General features: G+C 38.5%; 1 protein-coding gene across 1 annotated transcript in view; it reads left to right on the top strand.

The window, feature by feature from the left end:
* Positions 1-22362, top strand: part of SLC30A7 (solute carrier family 30 member 7) — a 33473-nt gene extending 11111 nt beyond the window's left edge. The window contains exons 7-11 of the mRNA XM_082054661.1: positions 340-390; positions 2529-2664; positions 13352-13442; positions 14451-14600; positions 17345-22362. Coding sequence (XP_081910787.1) covers positions 340-390; positions 2529-2664; positions 13352-13442; positions 14451-14600; positions 17345-17392 — 476 coding nt within the window. The 3' untranslated portion in view covers positions 17393-22362. The remainder of the gene's footprint in view (positions 1-339; positions 391-2528; positions 2665-13351; positions 13443-14450; positions 14601-17344) is intronic.
* Positions 22363-22943: the final 581 nt, after the last annotated feature.

Raw genomic sequence — 22943 nt, 5'->3', positions numbered from 1 at the left:
ATTTGACCTTACTCGTTTGTGTGTGTGCCTTGTATTCGTGAGTGCCTTATTTTGCTAAATACTAGAAAGGCCTTATTTCTCAGTTTGTTTTCATTAAAAAAACAAATGTTGATCATTTTTGTGTGTACATAGATAAAATCTGTTGAGTAAAGTGGTATTTTATTTTTAAAAATGTGTTTTAAGACTTAATTGGTGCTTTATAAAGCAATAGCTAGGGTAAAAGCTGGTCACTGTGAGCAGCTTGTTTGTTCAGGAAATTTCAGCAGGGAAGACTATAACAGAATATACCACTAGGGAGAGCCTTTGTGTAGGTTAACATGCCAATGATTGTCTTCACAGATGACCATTCACTGGAAGGGATGGCTGGATCCAGCAAACAAATTTTACAAGGTATGATGAGAATAACTATAGTGGTATTAGTTTTTTCATGATCTTCCTGCTTGTAACATGTTTGTCACACATCTGTTTTGGAAGATGTGTCTGGGTAAATGCTACGTTTCATCTTAGAGAAGATATTTCCAGCTGTAAACGGAGCAGGGCCGGACTCTGGGCATGGCCGGGTGCTGAGCTGTGTTCTCTCAAGTGTAAATGTGGTGCAGTGTCAACACAATTTTAAAGAGAGATCCCAGGAGCTGGGATTCAGCTTCTGTTACTGATGTTGAAAAGTTAAATAATAATAATCTAGGAAAGAGTAGTTAAAAGCAGAAACCTAAGGAGCCTAAAGAGTACCCGAGCTTAAAACTTGCATTTCATCAAGCTATTTCAGTTGGTTTAGACAAGATGGTAATACACTCTAAATTGCTTGAAGGAGTGTTGGAGTCCATGATCTCCTGAGCATTAGTGTAAATAAATTACTGATAATTTAGTCATAAGTTTTGAGCTCTGGTTATTTTTTTTTTTAATGCTCAAAAGTTAGAGGGAGAAAATTAGGTAAGGTAAGAGGTAGTAATTATTTGGCATACCAAAATGTACATACTGTGTTCTCTTATTGGATGACGTTCTGTCTTGTTTATGGTCCTGGAAAAGGAAGATTTTTGACTCTGAGAATCTAAAGTATACTGTGTTATGTATATTCAGTACTTTGGTAGAAGATATTTCAAAGTCTTTTCATGAGAGGCACATTTTAATGAAAGCGTATTTAAAAGACTCAATTTTATATAATTTCATTTTCAATGCTTTGGTGGGTTGGTTCCTGGCCAGCAACTAAGCACGCATCAGCTGCTTGTTCACTGCTGCAGTGGGATGGGGAAGAGAATTAGAAGAGTAAAAGCAAAAAATACTCTTTAATTGAGATAAAGACAGTTTAGTAAGTGAAGGGGGAGGGGGGAGGGGGAAGGAGAGAGGGGAGGAAAGAAACTAAACAAAACAACAAAAAAAAACAAAACCAAACAACCATGAAAGAAACAACTAAAACACCCAAAACCCAGCCAACCAAACCCCACAAGCAGTGCAAAGATAATCACCCATCACCTCCCACCAGGAAGTCTCTGAGCAACAGCTATTTTGAACAGACAACACCCCGGATTTGTTGCTGAGGGTGATGCTATGTGGTGGCGAATACCCCTGTGGCCAGTTGGGGTCAGCTGTCCTGGCCAGGGGCCCTCCCAGCATCTTGCTCACCCCAGCCTGCCTGCTGTGGGGGCCCAGTGGGAAACAGGCAGCCTTGGTGCTGTGCAAGCGCTGCTTGGCAAGAGCTAAACTGCTGGTGTGGTACCCACACAGTTCTAGTCACAAGTCTCCACCACAGCATCATGCAGGCTGCTGTGAAGAAAATTGAATCCATCCCAGCCAGACCCAGTACAAATGCAGACTTGGAAAAATCACTGAAGAGCTGATTTCTAGTTGTGTGTTGTTTTTTGTGAGGAGGGATTATCTGAATCTGGAGATTGTATTCAGAAAACTGTTTCTGAATGACTATTCCTGTCATTGCCAGCAGAGAGCTCCAAAAGCTAAATTTTAGCCGGCTGCAAAGTGCTTGTTTCTTTGTCTATTAAGGTAGACTGTTATTCTTTGAAATAAGAGTGAAGTTGTTCATGTCCGCAGTATTGTTGAATTCTCAAAATAGTTTTCTTTCATATTTCTTTGCCAAATAACTTCTACAAGATGTTGTAGATAAAACATTGGCATCTTTCAGAGTTTTACAGAACTGTTCCTGTTAAGTCTTTCCATTTTGTACAGTACTTGCTGTTGTCTCTAGGCATCAGGGAACATGAGTTTCTTCACTGTAATATGGATGAGTATTGAATGAAAAAAGAATTAGCAACATCTCTTAATCACTGCCATGCCATGAAATACCCCTTACTGCTAAGTGCAGAAAATAATGTAAATTCTTCAAATGCTTTGTATTCTACAAATATATTGAAATCTTGTAGTCACTTTCTGTATGTTTGACCAAAAATTAACCACAAATTTAACAAGCATAAGTCATGTTATCTAGGTCTTGCAACTCTTCTCCATAAACTGTCTTTGAAATACTCCGTTAGCTTTGAGAATACTAAGTTGTAATCATGTCGATTAATCTCTTACAGGTGTATTTCTACACATTGTTGCGGACACGCTTGGAAGTATCGGTGTAATCATATCTGCTATATTGATGCAGAACTATGGTCTAATGATAGCAGATCCTATTTGTTCAATGCTGATAGCAATACTTATAGGTGTAAGGTAAGTGTTGCCATCACTGATATTTGGTATTATATTTGGTGCTAGTTCCAGCACAAATCACAGCTCAGAAAAAAAAGATTTGTCTGGTGTGTTAATGGCTTATGACGTTTGCTTTTCTTCCGAGAGTGAGATGTTACCTCTGTTCTCTGCAGCTGTTCTGGTGCACTCTTACATGAGCTATGTTTCTTTTCCTTTTCTACAGCTTTCACTCCTGATCTGCATATTTTACCCCTGTTTGCATAATACTACAAAAATGTCTTTCAGGTTCAAACTGTAAAAAGCTTCCTCTCTGTATTTAGTCCAGGCTTACATAAGCCCATGTTCTCCAGTAACTGGAGCAGAATGGCTGCAGGGCAGCGCTGCTGGCACAGGATGTGGCCTTGTCCTTGACAAACCAAGGCCGGTAATTTCCCCACCCCCGCCCCCCACCGGCAAGAACTGTCTTTTCCTTTGTATTTGTGTTCTGAGACATCCTTATTCCTTTCAAGATCTGATGGAAGTGCTTCAAGTAGTTGTGGGCTTTCCCGGTTGTTGCTTATCAAGGTCTGTGACACGATGTGAAGCCAAACGTGCAGCCATTTGGATTAGGCTGGACAAGCAAACATTTCATTCAGTGATACTGTTACTGAGGCTTTTCTGGCAGCAGTTTCAATGGCAGCATAGGGCAGAGTGCCACAAATCCAGTTACAGCCTAATAACTGAACACCTTTGTCTCTCCAGCAGTGGTGAATGTCATCTGATTAACTGCAGCAACTTATGCTTATGCCATATATGGCGTGTTTATGCCATACGCATGGCAGCATTCACAGAATTATTGATGCGAATCTCCCTGTTTATCAGAGATGGGTAACATGCTTCAGGCACTGAATGCCCACTATTAAATTACCACTTTAATATCAACTTTATATTTTCACTTAAACCTTCTGTAATTTCATAAAGGACAAATTATTACAAACTAATTCTGTAACTGAAACCTCAAAAAATGGGAGAGAAAATGTTCATGTTACCAAGGGAAAGAAACTATTGGTAAGCTAATAGTTAAATAAAACATAGGTTTCCATACACCCAGTATTTTAAGGGTCTGGCTTTGTGTGCAGCGAAGCAGATGTGGAGTGCTGATCAGAAAATACCACATGAATGAGAATATATTTTTTTTTTTCCCCATTCATACAGAGGTTGGAAGAAGACTACCTTCCATAATAGAGGTTTCATAATAAAGCTTTATAGGTCTTCTAGCACAGTTAGGAGGAACATCTGAGGTCTGTATTCTGTGCTGGAAATGGTAGAGAGGTTCACGGTTTGGTGTGTCATTTGACCTGATACCAGACCTCAGCCTGTACCGTTATTTTGTCAGTCCATGTTGCTATAAATGGTCTCTAGAGTCATTATGGTGAGTGCAGTCAGGTGCATCGCAGCCAGCAGAAGCACGCCTGCATTTCTTGCAGACTGACACATCCTAGCACAATAGTAGAGCAAACACTAATTGCAAGTTTGGGTTGGTTGTTATTTTTTTAATTATTTATTTAAGCAATCCAGTAGACTTAACTAGTGATGGCCTTGCCTGAAATGCACTTAAACGTGATTATAAACAAGATGACTGACAATTTCAGGTGGATATTCTTTGAGAGCTTGAGTCTCCTTTTGTGTTGTTTGACTTTAGCTATCTCCATTTATGCTTCTGGACATAAAACCATTGTTTATTCTGCCTTACTCTTCACGATGCTGTGTGTGTGAAGTGCTTTTCTAAAATCAATGCAAAAGATTTTTTCAGATTTTCCCATAAAGTGATCTTCTGTAACAGTAATACAGGGGCCCAACTGGTGATTGATAGGATTTATAGTAGTTTTGTCCTTAATCTCTTCAAGTCACCTAAATCTAACCAAGAGAAAAGATTATACTGAAATTTTGTGAAATTTAAAATTTGAGGGGGAAAATGTGGTTTTCAAAAAGACACTAAACTGTTTGCAACCTGGGTAAATAACTTGGGGGGGTGGGGATTTGGCTTTAGCTTAAATAATTGTCTGCTGTTTTAGAGGCATATTTGTCAGTTTTACTTGTAGCCCATTTTTTTGTCCATTTTATTAGTTATACCAACTTGGCTAAGGCGGAGTGGGGTAAGAGTACATGTCTGCCCCAGCAAGCAGACCTGTGCGTGTTTCAAAATTGGAATCTGTTCTTTGTGGCTGTAATAAAGTAAGCATAGTTTTGAGTCTGAGAGCAAAAGCCAGTCTGATAAAGTTGTCCAAAAGTTTGAATGCTGTCTGGGGACTTTCCCCAAGTTGGGGCTGTAAAGCTTTGCTTCTATCAAATGGGGTTGTGTGAAAGCCCCAAAGTGCTGGCTCTCCTTACTAGGGTAGCTGATGGTTTAAATCTAAGTAGTAGTGTATTTATTGCTGATCTTCCAAAGCTCTTTTGCCTGACTCCAATTATAAGTATATGAAACTGTCCATTTACACTTTAATTAGCTGCTTAGACCTCTGGATTCTACATAAAATTTGTTAGTTATTAACTGATGAACTTGAGCAGGCAATACTCTCCTTACTGCTGTTAATGTCTACCAACGGCTCTTAGTGAAAGCAAAACCCTGAGTGTGGATCTTCTTCTATGTCTTTGAGTACTCTGAAGCTTTAAAATAAAGCAGTTGAAATGTCAAAATGTGTATGGAAATGCTTTTGCTCTGGGCTTGTTAATTGGGAGGGAGACTTCTTTCCTTGGAGAATGTCTGTATGTGTGTGTATCTTTGAGCTCTTGTTGTGCTGGCCTTCGTCACTTCTCAAATGCCAAATTACAGTCTTGGAATAACACTTGCTTATAATATGGGTGCTTTTCTGGCATCAGGAAGGTATCTTAGGAAACAGTTGTGAATATTGCAGATGGCTACATGAGTATAAAACTAAAGTCATGGTGGAAGAGCAGTCCAAACTTGAATCTTTTCTGTTAATTTTTAAGTAATGACGATACACTATTCTGCATGTTACAGTCTAGGAACTCTGCTGGTTGTATATGAAAATAAAGTATACATTGAGCAAATTGTTTTCATAAGTTGGAAATTCCCAATAAAATACAGACTGATAAATGAATTTTTTCTCATGCTGGCTGGTGGTGTTCTCCCCTAAGAGAAGGACCTGCAGACCAGTCTAGATTACAGGGCACTTTGGATGTGTGTTTAATCTGAGTAGTTAGTACGCTTTCCAGCTGGAATGAGCTTGCATATTAGGACAGAATTATAGATGTAAATTCTAGGCAGGAGTCTTCTACAGGGTAAACAGCATTCTTGTAAACAGTACAGTAAGGTACCTTTAAAGAAGCCTTTGGATTCTTAACTTTAAAAAGTAGTTTTCTTAATCAGCTGAACAATCTGGAATACTGTTGGGATTTGGGAAAGATTATATTCTTGCAGTATGATGGGTATTATTGGAAATATGTATTCAGAAACATGCCTGGATTATTTTCAACAAAACAAGGTTTATTTCCTGATGCTGAGCTTTAGGTATATGTATATAGAAGAGGAATTTTGTTGGTAATAGGTGCAGGAGGAGCAAAGATAATGGTGTGACAGTAGTTAGCTATGTTGGTTTGAGACTAGTGAGAATCCATTCCGTCTCTTTAACAAATTACATTGTCATGTTTTTTGGCCCGATGAGGGATTGTAATAGGAAGATCTAGGTAATGCACTAATGTGGCACCATTGTATAACCAACTCGCAGCTTTTACATCCTGTAAAGATACTGTGATGCAAGTAGTACAACGTAATTTAGAAAAGAACGAGATTAAAATGGAAGATTATCACGTATTGAATTTGGAATCCATTACTGGATGTGAGATAGTGTTTATGAAATCACATGATATTTTGCTCTTCCTTAAATTAGCAAACGAGTATAGTGGAGTAACAGAACTGTCACCAAGAACTTTCAGTTTCTCAACTCCAGCTACTTTGTTAACTGAGTATGTATTGAAATTTTCTTGAAATGGAAAAATAATTATCTCACTGAATTTTGTCTCAAATTTTACCATAATAAATACTTTGCAATTTAATTTCATAATTTTTCTGAAGCTGATGATTAAACATAACTTAATTTAAAAATATATGTCAGTAAATCGGCATTAGTATGTTACACTTTGCATGTCCAAGCAAATATTTAATCAAAATGTGGTTATTGTAGTGCACTTATATTTTTAGTGTACTTTAAGGTGATTAATTAGCTGTTGTGATTTTTTCATGCCGTTGCAGTAAGCTGTGATTTTTGTTGAAGGTCTGATGCTGTGTTCATACAGGCCATTGGAATTTTAAATACAAAATGCATACACTGTAGGAATGTATATAGAACATATTTTGTACTTCAAATGTATCAGTCAAAGGCATAAGCTGTATAGAGTTTGTTTGAGATGCTTTTAGAGGTTCATGAGACTCTTTGAGGAGCATTTTAATAGTTTGCTTTTTAACAAGGAAATTTTCAAGAAAATGTTAAATGAAAAATGAAAGAACTAAAATTAAGAAATCACTGTGTAGTCAGTGAATGTAGTGTTTAATACTTTGTACATTTTTAGTTGTTTGAGGGTTTAATGAAGTGTGGGGATTGGGGGCTTTTTTGGATATAGATATAGATAGATAGATAGATATGTTATTTTTTCTGGATAAAATGTGCATATACCTGGTAGTGATTTGGCTTCAATCGCATATCCCCCAAGTTATTGCTTAATGGTCTGAGTCTGACTTATAGAGTGTGTAGGTTGTTTTGTTGTTGTGTGGTGGGGTTTTTTTGTTGTTTTGGTTTTTAATCTAAATTCTTTTTCTTTCCAGGATACTTATGTATCCAAAGGAAATAAAGGCAAAACACAAATCCTTATTACCTTCCGTGGAACTGTGTCTGTTAAGCCAGTAGAATATCAAAGTGGTCACATGCAAGTGCAGAGCGGAATCATTGCTCCTAATCCAGGACTGCGTGTGTCTGGATAGAGTAGCTGTTCATTTTATGTGGAGCGTTTGCTTCAGTGTTGGGCAGCTCTGTCTGATTTACTTGAGTCTTGCCTGCTCCTATTAGTGGGTCTCCTGCTCTATTCAGTTTTCTGAAATGATGGCAACACTTGCCAAAAGAAATCACAGAAATACCTGTATAGGATGACTAAAGCATTTATCATTGCAATATAAAGCTGCACAGCCTCTAATTTGTAACCTGTTTTGTCTTGTGTGGATGCAGGGTGGTTGGGTATCACCTCTCCTGGGAAGTCAAGCAGTGATTTTAATTCAAATGGTTGAGCCTTCCTGTAGACAACATTAGTGGAAATTGTCAGCTACTGTGATCCTGTGATCCTTTGCTAAGGCTACTCTAAGGTGACATATTTGCTGCACGGAACGTTCTGGCTGTGCAGTGAAAATCCGGTGTGGGATTCTCTGAGGTTGTTTTCACGGGCATATAAGTACACTTCCAAGCTTAGCAGAAGCAGAATTTAGGTAGCTCTTATTAAACAGAGGTAAGATCAGCCACTTCCCTTTGGTAGACTGGGACTGTTTACATCTACAGTCCAGTCTACATCCCAGTAAAAGCCTGTCTTCAGTAGAATTATATCGAAATATTGTTAATACCTATTACAGCTCATGCTTTCAAATCTTTTTAGAGGAAGAAAACTAGCCCACGTATTACTGTTCTGATAGAGGGAAAGGCATGAAGTCAGATACTGTTCGCTTTGCAAATTCCATTATGCTTTTACTTGCTGTAGAACTTTGTGTTTCTCTGTTCATGTATTTATCTGTTGAGCACTGACAAGGAGAGGGCTTGGTAGTTTGCGGTTTCTCAATTGAAGGGCTGTATACTGTGATCTTTTAAAATCTCTGCATCATCTATCTATGGCCTCTTGCAGAGGGTGAAGCTGGTGTGGGTGAGGGGTTGTAGCTCCGAGTATTCCTGGTTGCTACCACTAATATGCAATGAATCTTTCTTTGATTACTTTCTGTACCATCTCATGCAAGTGTCGATTTAAATATAAAGTGCAAATAGGACATGTTTAAAATAGACAAGTCTGTTTCACTAGCATTTTCTTTGAAGTCTTTAAAAAAAAAAAACACAAAAGCTATTTCATAGTTGTCATGGTTGATATTATCCAAGCATCTTCCAAGGTGTTTTCCTCCTAATATAATTTTTCAAATCTCAAACTGCTTTTAATACTTAAAACTAAATGTTCATTTATTTTTTAGCCCTAAGATTCTAAACCTTATTCTGAAATTTTGAAGCAGCTTTAGTATTTCCATCATCTCTGTGAAATTAGTCATCAAGCAAAAGCCACAACTCCATTATAAAGCAAGAAGTTTCTCTGAAACCACTATTAGAGCCACATGTTTCTAGAAAGTCATCGTGGACTAAATATGATACTAGATTGGACAGAGCATGCAGACTACATATTAAGTGGTCAAAGAAAAGAGGCAATTTACTTTGGTTGTTTAGTGAAGTTGTTTCCATGGGTTACATCATTTTTACTTGAAGTCTAGAGCTGCTTGAACATGATACAATATATGAAAGAGCTTGGGGGGAGGACATGCCCAAAACGTTGGGTGTATATACACCATACAATGTTTTAGACATAACAGTATAAAAAAATACTTTTTTAAATGAAGTGCTGTGTTACCTAAGATTCTGAAGGAATGTTCTATAGCAAAATTCCCCCAAACTATCATGCTTGTCCTTGGTGTTGTTTCGAGCCGTCATTGCTAAACGGCATGCGCTACCTTGATTCTCAAGCAAGGCTGGCAGGTACCGTTACCCTGTAAATGGAAGTACTACATTATTGTAAGAAGAGACAATTTAAAATTGGAGAAGTAAATATTAAAGCTGTGATCTTTGTCTTGAGCAAAGCCTGCAATCTGATTAAAATCACAGTTGCCTAATAGAAAAAATTTAATAAAGTTCTGACATCATGACAGTGCCAGAATCTCACCAGCTCTGCCTGCAAAAACAGTGGCATCAACAGGATGGGACTGGAATGGGTGTGAGTATTATCTGAATGTGATGCAAGTTGATTGAGAGTCTGCTGCTTTCACTCTTTAATATTAACCAGGCCATGTGTAGTAGTGTCAGGCTGGATTTATCAAGTTCATGTCAGTGGTTTTTATCTGTTTGAAGACCTTTTGCTTCTTCTGTAACAGTGTGTGTGAAAGTGGGATGTGCTGCTAACTCCTTTAGCACACACCATCCGCTTTTGCTATTATGGCTTTCATAGAGGACGTGTTTTTGTCCTGAGTCTTGCTGTGGGTTAGTGCTCTTTCAAATTCCATTGTCTTGTGAAAGAATGTGATATTTTAGATTCAGGGCTTGGTAATCAGAGACCATCGGAAAGTTGTGTTTGCTTTAGCAGAGAAGCTTATAGACTGCTTATGCATGAAAAAACTCCCCACTTAGTGAGAATTCAGCATTTTTTATTTTCCTTAATCTTTTTATAAAGGAAAAAAAAGGAGAAGTACCCGTGCAATAGTTGTTGCAGACAACCACGTGTATTTTGCACTAATGACTAATCCAAAACAAAGGAAAGCTTGGTCAAGTTCTCTAACCACATTCTGGGCCTGTTTGGTATCATCATGTTTTCTAGTGTTTTCTTCAGTCATATGAGATGGAACTAATATTACTAGTGCCTCCTGGTCATTAAGTAATACTGTGTTTTAGTGTTTGAGAAAAGAGCATACTGTGTGGAGTTTTGGGTTTTAATTAAAGGTTTTGTACTTCAGTAGTATGCATGAGACAATGGAAAATCTGAGACATCAGAAAACTGGATTTTATAGTTTGTCATGTTAGTTTGGCTTACCATAAGACTGCCTTGTAAGATAGTGTCCCTTTGGATACAGAATTGAGTGCAGGGGCTTTGTGCTCTAACGGCGTCTGTAAGGACATACCGCATCACTGCAGCTGTCTATTGGCCTTTTCAGTTTGCAAAACGTAAATTTGTAGCTGAACGCTATCTCAAAGTTAGAGGAGGGAGGGGTGACCTGGGATATGCTTGATACTCCACCTACACTATCAAACCACATCCTGATTTACCTCAGTTCTTTGGACTTTTAATATATTGCTGTTTCAGTTAAACTTCATGGCTTTAGGATTTTTGTAATTTGGATAAAAGGACAACTTGTGCAGCATTATTGCCAAAAACTGGCACAGAAGGTTTCTCTCTTAAATCTTGCCAGTAGGGAGACTATCTTTTAAGCTGTACCACCCATACTAAGAGTGGAGTGTATTTTGTCATGTATCTTTTTGTATATTAGTTGATTTGAGCTAATGATTGCGATATGTGCCACTTTAAAACTGCACCCCATTGACTGGCAAGGAGAGACAGTCTCTGATGCTTGCACACACCTTGCTGATTGCGGAGACTTTAACTTGGAAGATCAGTTTCTTAAGGCAGCAAGGTTCTCAGAATGAAGCAGATCTTAATTTTAAATTCATGTTCAGCTGCAGAGCTCTAATGGGGTTTTAACTTTCACTTTTCAACGTGCATCCTGTTCCAGAATGAGTCAATCACTTTCACTGAGCAAATCCTTTTTCAGAGTTCCCAACCTGATAGTATTGAATTTCTGTAGGCTGTCTCTTCATATCTCCTACTTGCCAATTCATTTCCATTCCATCAGATTGTGTACATCAGTTTTATCCAATAATGTAAATAATATCAAATAATGTAATGGGGTGGTCGAGTGCATCCGCCACAGTTGTGCCAGTCTGACCTATCTTGCTGACATTGCTATTGTGGATTTTATTTTTTTCCACTCGTAGTGGTATGTTCCAATAAAAAGGCAAGCTCCTACATTCTCCATGTCCTTTGTCCTTTCTCTGGGAAGAAATATGCAGCCTGTACTTGTGTGTTTTTTGAAGCCTTTGGATGCATGTGTTAGAGGGGCCTTGTTAAATTTATGGGGATGGAGTCAGTGTTCAAAAACTTTGTATTCAGTTTGCATTCTGAGCTTGTGTGTTGGTCTTCAAGGTTTTTATTAAGAAGCAAACCTGCATTTTAAATAGTGAGTTAAACTAAAATCAATTCAGCAATGGAGTATTTTGGCAGCTCCTGCTCCCTTTGATGTAATGCTTGTGACATGGACATTATTTAGTGAGATGGGTCCATTGATAAAAGAACCTTTTTCCCTAAACTTCTGTAATCCACTGTCTGTAGAATGTGACACTCCAATTAAGCTTCCTTTAGACAGATTGACACTTATTGCATTGCTAAATGTTTAATTATCTTCATGACGGGTCTGGTTTAGGCAGCTCCTGCCTGCCTCTTAATTGCTTCTTCCTATTTCTGAACTGATTCCTCGGTAGCAGTGTGACTGTTTGGCCATGTGCTGGGCGCATCAGGCAGTGAACTGGGCTGGAGTAACCAGTGTGCCTCCAAGGAGACTTAATTTTAGGCTCACTGGTTTTCCAGAGGTGCATTAGACAAGAGTCGAGCACCTTCCACTTGCCTCCTGCGCCGGGCTCAGCATGAGCAGGTGATGGGCAGCGCTGCTTCCACATGGACATGGAGCCATCTCTTTTGAAATGGGCTGGAATGGTTCAGTCATGCTGTTCGCCATCTGCAAATATACAGCTGGTCTACGCAGTGCGTTCTGTGTTACTTCGTGAGATTTTTAAACTAAGCTGCTGCAGTTTTCTTTAACAGGCGGCTCAGTTAATCTCTTACAAACGTTTTCTGGTTGCTTTTTATCCCGTCACTCTATACTCCAGCTGTCATGCCAGTGCCAAACACTGAAATTCAGCTTATGATTTCTGAAATATATCAGCACTTTTGTTCTAGAGTGTTAGGTGACTAATATGCTCTTGAAATTAGGTTGCTATTGAAGTTTCTGTATTGGGCTATAAATATTTGTCATCCTCTTGAAAATTTTAAGATGCCTTACTGAGCCAAACGTGATGCGCTACTCCTAAAGAAAAAATCATCATACTGAACACTTAATAAAAGTATAAATTTTTAGTGGTAGCTTCATGGTATGGGCTTACTGTTTGGCGGGTGGGGGCAAGGGAAGGAAAGGAATAATAATAATAGTAGAGGGTATTAAGTGTCATCTTAGTTTGCGGCTTAAACAAGACCATTTGGCCAAGAGGGAACTCATAATTGCTTCCAAATGTTTAATCCTTGAGCTTGGGGATGAGACCCTGCACTTAGTTCACTTCAAGAATATGCTACGTTTTCTGTTTCTGACAAAATAACTTTGTTATAGCTGGACTGGTTCATACTAATTTAGTTTTATGTCTCCCCATTATTATCTTAGTTCATAAGAAAAATATGCGTTAAGCCAAGCACAAAAGCAAAAAACGCCATTCCAGCTGCATATTTTTATGGTTGATTGCGAGTGATTGCCATTGAAGTTGGGTTTGGGTTTTGAGCCGTACTCATCAGCTGCTTTGTCGTATAACTTTTAAGACCCTAAGAGAGATGCTCTCAGATCCTGTGATTTAACTGTTAGTCTTTTGAGAATGTCCACTACTTGTCTCTGTGGAAAACTGGGGGGAGAAGTAATCTTCTCTTTAGTAAGACACCATAGCAATTTTGTCAATTCTTTCGTTTTCTGTAACAGGTTTTCATGTTGACTTTCTCAGTTTCTGGTGAAACAATTAAAGAAAAATTCTTCAAGACCATTAAGGAATGTTATGTTGCTCTTTGTTCTGCATCTTTTGAAAATGTAATGGTAGCTAACTTCCTTTTTTCTTTCCAGTATTGTTCCACTTTTAAGGGAATCCATTGGAATTTTGATGCAGCGAACTCCTCCTTCCCTGGAAAAAGTGCTGCCTCAGTGCTACCAGAGGGTGAGCTCTTGGACCATTTTTGCTTCAGGTCAAGCTGCTGACTGAATGACCCTGAACTGTGTGTGTGAGGATATTTTGTGATGGTTTTCCAGTAGTGCCTGTGAAAGGTTCCATAGATGTATAAGTGGAGGTACCAGTTTGATTCTTCTCTTGCTGAAGTCCTAAGTTGTATATAGCTTCAACTTGTGTTTTAATATGAGCTATGTTGGTTTAGAAAAACAGATCCTGAAGCTTTTCCTCTCAAAGTACTTCATGTTAATACAAAGTGCATAATGTTTTTCTGTTTGGTTCAGTTTTTGTCTCCCTCAAAATCTAGTTCTGTCTTTACTAAAGTGAGGTGGAGTAACATTGGAAGTGTACTTAGAGTACACAGATTACTCGGAATTTGACCTCTCTCCTGGTACTCCTGTTTCTAATCTAATACTGTGTCATGACCTGAACACTTCAAGCACCTTTGCAAAAAGAATACAAAGAACTTGTAGAAGTGCCATCTGTGCTCAGGAAGATAAAGGATTGTTATTGTTGCGTGGAGGGTTTGCTAAAATTGTACAGATGAATTGACAGGACAAACCTAAGCCCTCACAAAATATTTACACAGATATTAATACATTTCTGTTAATAGTTAGAACCTCTCACAAATTGTCTTATGGGGAGATTCCTACATTTGCAAAAATTGCTGTTTTGATTGAATGCCCTCTCAATTTATTAACTGATTTTTCTTTCTTGGATACCACTGTTTTCAGAAATGGTTTCAGTAAAATATATGTAGAATGTAAATGCAGCTGGATGGCACATACATGCCACAATCATGCCACATACATGCAATCGGTGTGTTTTCACCTTCCTTGCAATTACTGAGATAATAATAAGGAATTTAGGTGAAATATCACAAATTGCACAATGGACTGGAAATAAAAGAATGCATCAGCTTTTATATTTTCTATAAAAAACATAGCATGGATAAATATTTTCTGAAATATATTTTTAAAAATTTGCTTGTATTTTTAGGTGCAGCAGTTGCAGGGAGTTTACAGTTTACATGATCCACACTTCTGGACCCTCTGTACTGATGTTTATATAGGGACTTTGAAATTATTAGTAGCTCCTGATGCTGATGGGAGGTGGATTCTAAGCCAGACTCACAACATTTTTACTCAGGTACGTCTTGTCAGTGGAGATCACATCTCAAAGTGAAAACTGCCTGTCATGTGATGTGGCATTTTAATTCTTATCAAGAAAAAGTAAATGTTTCTGGTTTTGGTATGTGTGTTTTGAAAAGCTGCTCTGCTTCAGCTGTGTGGAACAAGTCCATCAGTGTAGATGGAATTACTGTACCACCTTGCGTTAGGTTTTTTTATGCCACTTAATGAGAATAACATCTGTAGTTGTCTGAGGTGTATCAAATTCGGTTGAAACTCTATATTGACCTGTGAGGAACCAAGAAAATAAATGAGGTTTCCCTCAGGATAGGGCTTCTGACCACAGACTGGACCTACGTCAGTTTTTCACTGTGCTGATGCTGTGTTTGTCATTCATTTCTATACTTATAAGAATCCATGATCTCAGCATATTTTGTTGTCTTTTAGTAAGATCCATGATGTGGTGATCACTAGTTAAAATGTAACCATCAGTTGTCATGTCATATATGACCAGCATGTTCCTGTTTGTTGAGATATATATAAATATGTAGATGGTGAGGTGTTTGATAGCACTTGTAGCCGATAGGAATCGCTGGAATTCTTGTGAATAAGAGAAACTTTATTAGAAGTTGATAGTTCTTGCCTTATGATTAAAATCTTACAAATTTGAGAAAGCTTTTTCTGTTGTTTTCTTATACTTTCAACCATTAAACATGAGATTCAGTTTGGCTGCCTATTCCAGTATAGCTACTGGGTATGAGTGGTTTACAAGTAGAGCCTAGAGTCTATTAAGGTAAAATAGAAAATTCTAGTCCAGCAAGTGAACTTTGTAAAGAATAAAGCTGGAAACTTACTCTCTCTTACACCATCCAGGGCCAAACATCCTGGTTCTATTCACGGTGTTGGAGGACTGTGTTTGAAAAAAACTGTTATGTTTTCCCATAATGTACTTTCTCTGCTTTTGAGTTACAAAGAGTTCTGTAGCTGAGAAGGAGACAGATATTGCTGTTTATAACCAGTGTTTTAGGTAACAAAATATTGTCAGTTAGAGTGTAATACTTTGGAGATACGTAAATTAGTGACTTTTCTGTGTCAGTTGGACAGTAAGAAAGGGAGTTTCTGATCAGGTATATTTCATACAGTAAATAAAAATGCACTTCTGTCAACAGTTTAGTGCTTTCTCAAAGGTTTCTACAGTGGGGAAGGTCCTTGTGTGCTCACATGCATGTTCTTTCCCTTGTGCTAAATGTTCTGCTGGTCTGTGGCATTGGCAGCTTGTGTATGTGATGGCCTAGTGACTTGTTTATGCATCTGATAAGCACCCCTCTAATTAACTGTATTATAACATTTCTTAAAAAATCCAGACTGGATTTTCTCAGTTTCTGGACTCTCACCACTGCAGCCAACCCTGCACTGTGCTGCCTGAGTGCCCGAGTTCTTGGGAACTCCAGGAAGTTTAAGGAATTTTGAAGTAGTCAGTCATGGAGAACCCAGTAAAAATAAACACACATACTTGTTGTTATGTTTGACACTTAGGGAAGGAGGATTTGTTGTTACAGATATTCTAAAATCAAACTTTATTCGCGAAGTTTGGTCCTTTTTGTGATGTTGTATCACATGCAGCTCCAGATTATGGTACAGGTAGATCTCTGTCCGTATGGCTTATTCTGCAGACCATGTGGTTAGAAACTGAGGGGTATTTTGGGGAAGGACTATGCAGAACATTCTTTCAGGTGTAAAATTAGTTTTAACATAAAGTTTCCAAAGATTTTCGTTTTCTAGCTGAGTTGTTAGCTCTTTGGCCACTTTGTAGCTGCGGAGGTACCAAGAGCCACATGTCTGGGAAGGGAACTGGGAGAACAAGGTCTCTCCTTTTTCTTAAGTGACCTACGGTAATAAGCAGAGGAACAGTTGGAGCAAGTAGATATTTTTCTCTTCAGTAATATTTGCCCTCATTATCTTAATATGATGGTTGGTTTTACCACGGAACTGAGCTGAAAGCGAGCTGGTGATGTTGCAGCCGATCTGCTCTACAGTCAGTGTTCGGCCTGATGCTTCAGGTTCACGTTGCATAACCAGAGACCATCGCACCATTGTTGCTGGCCTGCTGCTGACGTTAGAATGAATGACTAAATGATTTTTAATACTGTCTTATACTGAATGATGATAAAAGCAAGCCCATGTAAGCGTAATTAATTAGGACTTCTGAGAGGAGAAGTCCTTCCATACAATTCACATACCTTTACCAAAAATTATTTTAGCGTGTCCTGACGTGATGTAAATTCACTGTAGCCGTTGTTGTTTCTTGCTAAAATCTTAATGTAGAACTGGATCTAACAACAAATCCCATATTATGCTCTTGTGCTCAGCTCCATTTTAAACTGACAGCTCTTCAAGCAGCTCACTTTTCAGGAATTTAAACTTCTTACAAAAGTAAGAACTGCTTTCGTGCAGCTTCACGTGTGACAGCTATTTAGGATTAATCGGAAAAAGTAATGTAGCAAAGCTGATGTTAATGTAAAATTACCTATGTGCACTTGATTGTGAAGACCTGTGTATCCATACAGTGCTCTCAAAGTTTGTAGGTTTCCAGACTGCCAGGATCTTGATGAATGGTATGCTAAATATGGAAGATGAATTACAGAAAAATAAGATGCTAAGATTTTTTGCTAGTTAACTTGCTGGTGTGGGCTGCTGTTCAAGACAGCTCAACTGCTTTGGCTTTACAGTTGTATTTTTTAACTCTCCCTCTCTTTTCCGTAGGCAGGAGTAAGACAGCTTTACATTCAGATTGATGTCGCAGCCATGTAGTGAATTTCTGAAATTGTGCTGTTGGACCAAAGTTTTCTGTGCTGTAACGGTATAGCAACTGATTTCTCAAGACAGAGCCGCCTCTGCCACCGTTCTGGAATCGGCTGAATAGATTTCTGCCCTTGGGCTACAGATGGAGTTCACTTCTAAGGAGGAACTATTGAATGAATGTTACGGACTTTGGGTCTTGTCTTTTTGTGGCCCCTAAACTTGCAAGTTTTTGAGGGTTTTTTACTTACTAAGATTGTGGTACTGGAAACCCTGTCATGTCTTCAGTAAAGCTGCTGAAACCACTGCTCATTCCCATAAAACCAGTGTTATCAACAATTGGAAACTTGTTTTGTAGATAATGTCACAATGGCTGACATGCTTCAATATAATTGTATGTTTGTACGATTGTTTGTACTTTGCAAACTTAATGAACCAAACCATATTGGGTTTTCAAAGTGCCTTTTATATCAGGAGAGGTATTTGCCAGCAAAAATATGGAGCATCAAAGGGTTTTATTACTTTTACAAATATCTTGTCTGCAGTCTGATTATTTACTAGTGATGTATGTGGGGGGTCGTGTACTTGTGTAAGTGTAGATATTAGACTACTTTTGGACTTGCATCTTACCAAACAGACAGAAAAATTCTAAATGTAAAAGGCAAAGCTGTTGGGAAGAGACTTGCTTCCAAAACAAGCTGGATATTTTGTTGCATGTATCTTGTGGACATTATTTTAGTCAAAATATGAAATTTAACTCCAATTCTTAGTCCCTTCACACTTCTGAGAGTAATGAGACATTACATGATGATACCCATGTTCATAATGGTCACTGAATCAACAGGCAGCTGGGGGAAGATGCTGGTGATGGAAGCAATGCTTGAGGTTTATCTTCCAGATTATATAGTGGGAAAAATTAAATCCCTAAATTGTTTGTGAAAGCTTAAATCTCCTTGATTTTAATAGGTTGTAATAATTTTTATTAAAGTGATTGGTGAGATAACTTTTGCTTTTCCAAATGTTGGGAATAGTTGTTCCGATGGTTATATAATAGCTCAAATGGAAGTCAGGACCATGGTTCATGCTGTTCAACACTCTGCTTCTTCCAGGTTGACAAGTGTGGTGGTTTTGACTATCTTACTGTAGCCTTGTGTGTTTTCATGGGGGCAAAAAAATCTCATTGTGTTGTTGTTTTTCTAGAAACATTAGTCTGTCATATTTTTCTAGCATTTATAATAATTTTACACTTTCAGATCTGAGCATTGTTTTCAGAGACAATCTGCTATACTTGGTATTACAGATGTTAATTCCACTATGCTGTAGTAGTTAACTTTGTAATGGAAGGTTTTTATAAGAGGACATTTTACAAACAGAACATTGTGGAGTAAAAAACAAGACAGCCGTTTTTCTGATAAATTGTAGCCACTACTGACTGGTATGTATTTTAAATATTCTTCTGGTACCTGGTGTGTGGCAATACTGAAATCAAGGCCCTCTGAAGCTGATGGTGTTTGTGTTGTAAGTGCTGGGCACTATCAAAGTTCTGAGGAGTCATTTGCAGAAACATTTTTTTTGCCACTGGTGTTGTTGATAGAGATGAAGAGTTTCTTGCATTCCGTCGTTCCTGTAGCACCTGAATTTTGTCTTCTCACATGAAAACATAACGGTTGCCAAATTAATAGGTGCTTCCCAGATTTTCCAGATGAGATATTGAAACATGAGTGTTCATTTTGTACAAAGCATGGGGTTGTACTCTTGCGCTTGGAACCAAACAATGGGCGTAAAGAAAAATAGCAGTGAAAAGCCACATATGTATTTCTTTTAAGCTTTACAGTCTCTTCCAGTCTTCAGGTCCTTCTTTATCCCCCTTGCTGGTTTCTGCCCCGTTGGCTCGTGGAGGGGACGCGGGTGCAGTGTCCCTCAGCTGCCCCACGTCCCGCTCCCTCCCTGCGGCCCCGCGGGCGCTCGGCCGGGCCCGGAGCTCCTGGCGGGACGATGGGTCTGAAGCCGCGTGGCACAGGGCCAGCGTGCGGGAATCTGTTGAGCATGTTCCAGTATTGCAGTGTAAGGTACCATTTGCATATATGTCCACAGAAAAGGTCATTAAAATATGGCAGTGATTATTGGGTGGAGATGCCTCATATTGTTTTGTAGCATGTTGCATATAGACTGTTCCTTGGTGGCTGACAGCAGGATTTTTTTATATTTTTATAGTTAACATTACTATTTGATGCTAGAGAATATTAACATATCACTTTGAAGGCAAGTACCAGCCGACTTCATTGCGATTGCATCACGATCCAAGAGCAGGCTTTGGTGTAAATCATTCTTATAACAGCACATTTTGGGACTGAGTATTCCTGGAATTGCAGAAAAACTGTGGTGCTGCCCAAGTTTCTAAACTTGGCCACTATTTTAGTTTCCCTAATGAAAAGACAACTGCTACGATTCATTCCCAAGTGAGAATCTGCCCGGGTGGCAGCTGGGTCTGTTTGCTGACATGTGTTTTGTTTTCTCTTTACGATGTACATCTACAAACTTTTTACATGTGAGAAATGGAGTGAAAAAGCCTATGAGCTGGTTATATTTACACAATATTGATTTTAATAATTTTTGACCTCTTTTTGTTGCTTATTATGATATACTTTCTGTTGAAAGCATGTGTAAGTCTGAGCTTTCTAACCAAGATACTTTCTTCACTTCATTATTTTTAAGGACAACATGATGTTTTTCTAGTAAGAAATGTATCGTTTGTTTGCTCAATATAATTGAGGATAGTGTAGGGAAATCAGATTCAAAGTAGACTTCAAGCTTTTTTAGGCTTTCTGAAAAAGCATAAGCATCACGAAGTTCCATAAAAGACAGTAGATGACGTGTCCAGCAGTCACATCTAGGATGTCAGTGTGGAGTGACATTGGATTTACTTTTTTCACCTACTAAGGGGATACCGCTCAGGTTTTAGGAGAGTACAAGTCATGCAATTGAAAGTGCAGCTTTTCCTATCCTGAGTCAAAGCTCCATTATTTTGTGTTTTGCTAATTACCTAACACTTGGCTCCTTTTCTTATATAATACGTTGCTTTTAAGACTTCATTAGAGATGCATCACATCATTTAAACAAAGATTTGTGTGAATGACCGACATCCAGAGATGGATGAATGTCTGCACACCGTCTTCTAAAACTCAGTTTCCTGGTGTCCAGTACTGAATTTTGAAGCAGGTTTCCGAAGTCTCATTTTTCTCCTGTTTTCATGTACCTGAGGTTTACTTTGGGCGTACTGGTCTGTCTTTGTGTTGCGTTTTTTGTTCTTTTTTTTTTTTTTCTGTGACTGAAAACAGTAACTTACAACCATCCTGTCCCAAAGGCTGAGCCTACAAATGACGTGATTTTTACAGGACCTGTAGCAAAACAAGAAGATAAAACAAGTGCTGTGTTAAAATGCCCCAAATGTTTATCATGGTAAATGACAGTGGAAGAAAATGACTCTGATTCTTCAGAGTGTGCACAGTGAAGACTGGTCCTTTGTAGGCAACTCCTGAGTCTGTACATATGGATAGATTGTTCCTTGCATCAGTGGGGACCCTCCAGAGAGAGAGATGATCAACCAAGGCAAAAGTGCTGGTCCAAACAAATGACTGTGCTTTTTATGTAATACTGCTTACTAAAACAAAAGTTTAATTGCATCATTAGTAAGATCTGCTGACACTATTTTTACATAAAAATTGAAACTGCTGCTACTTAAAAAATGGACCTTAGTCACTCTTAACATTCTTAATTTTTTTCTGAGGAAGTAAAGTTAGATTTAAAGGGGAAGGAAATAAAGGGTATCTCTTCTTAACTATTGCACATTAACGTGTTTTGGGAATGTAAACAAGACCCAGGAGGGGAGAGAAGCTGCTGCTGATGTGCAGATTTCCACCCTTTGCACCCACCGTGCAATTGAATTGTAAGTTCATGGCTCTTCTCTGGCACATTTCAGTTGCAGAAACCTTCATGCTTCTATGAAATGCAAATCCTAATCAATACTCATATAATGAGATTTTTAAATACCAGTTCAGAGCGACAGCTTTAGTTACTATTTAAGTCCTCTCCTGTTTTCCCCTCTTGCTGTGATTCCTGATTATCCCACCCCTTCTAAGCGTGTTTGGGAATGAGTATAGAGGGATTTTATTTATTTTTTTTTTTATAATCCGTTTCTCTGATCCCTTACACAGCCTCAGTGGTTAATTCCTCCTTTACACCTCCATGGAAATCCCATCTGCAACTTGCCGGGACTCTGTTTTGGGTTTCTCCCCCATTGAGTCTTGGTTGCAGGGACCATCCCTGTTGAGGCTTCACTGGCCAGAGGCCGCTAGAATGTGAAAAGGTGCGGGTGACACTTCTGCTGTGCGTGGCATGTGGAGACTGTCTCCTGTGTGCATACACTGGGGCATCTACTTGTCTGTTTCAGTGAGCCACAAAAGGTTCCTGCCTATGTGGTAATTTGGCGGAAATAATGTGTAAAAGAGTTGTGTATTTCACTTCCCATGTGCATTGAAGTCCTTTGTGTGTATGCTGGGATCTTGTACAAGAGTTAAATGAATCGCTACAGTATTTTGGCTCAAATGTGAAATATTGCCAAAATTATCCCTGGTAGCATACAGCATATTGCTTGCATTCAGCATATCGCTTGCCTTTACCTTGAAATTACAGGAGTTACTCTAAGCAGTGAGCTTAAGTTAAATACAGTGTATCAAAATACCTGTAAAGGAATCTTAATAACACAAGGCAGCTCACTAAAATTCTGAAGACTATGTTATGATTTTGTTCTGGAATGCTAATGTTAGTAGCTTAGCCATGACTTGTCCCAAGTGCAATATTAGAAATTTTTAATGTAATCTTTTCTACTTGAATACAGTCTATATAAAATGTTAAATATCCTATATTGCTGAAAAGATATGGGATCAAATTTCTTTCCAATAAATCTTCAGTTTAAAAAAATATGCATACAGGTCTGCTTTGTTGTCATTCATACTGTCAAGTCTAGTGGAAATAGCAACCACCGTCATGCATTAGCTGATTTTAAAGAGAATTCTTGCAGCATTTTCTGAGAATTGGGTTGAGGTTAATTGTGGTTGCTGCAGTTTGAGTCCAGCACTTCATAAATGCTCGTGTTAACGCACAAAGAAATGGAGTTCTTGTTTAAATTGTAGCCTTCTGAAAAAGGAAATTCTGTGCAGCTTCCCCCCGTTTCCCCAGCTGGCTGAAGGGCCAGTTCTTGCTTTTCTTGGTTTTGACATAAAGAACATTTTCACCTGTCTGTATCCACCCTACCAAGTGTAAAGATGGATATAGACCTAACAGGTTTTGCGCAGTGATGGCTTCTATGGGTGAGAGAACTACTAAGTTTTGGGAAAGCTGAAAAGCAAAATTTAATATCTCAAATACACCTACACCAGTGTATGCAGAAGGCTTGGGTAATGTACTACAGCAAAAGTGATGCCAGACACACCTGGTACACTTCTTCAGTTCTCTACTTGCACTTCTTACCTTAGTCAGCAACCTAAGACTAATGTAGATGTCA

This window comes from Streptopelia decaocto (assembly GCF_964273445.1).
Source record: "Streptopelia decaocto genome assembly, chromosome: 5".
NCBI lineage: Eukaryota > Metazoa > Chordata > Aves > Columbiformes > Columbidae > Streptopelia > Streptopelia decaocto.
The sequence above is the reverse complement of the archived record's forward strand: the minus strand, read 5'-3'. Positions and strand labels throughout refer to the sequence as shown.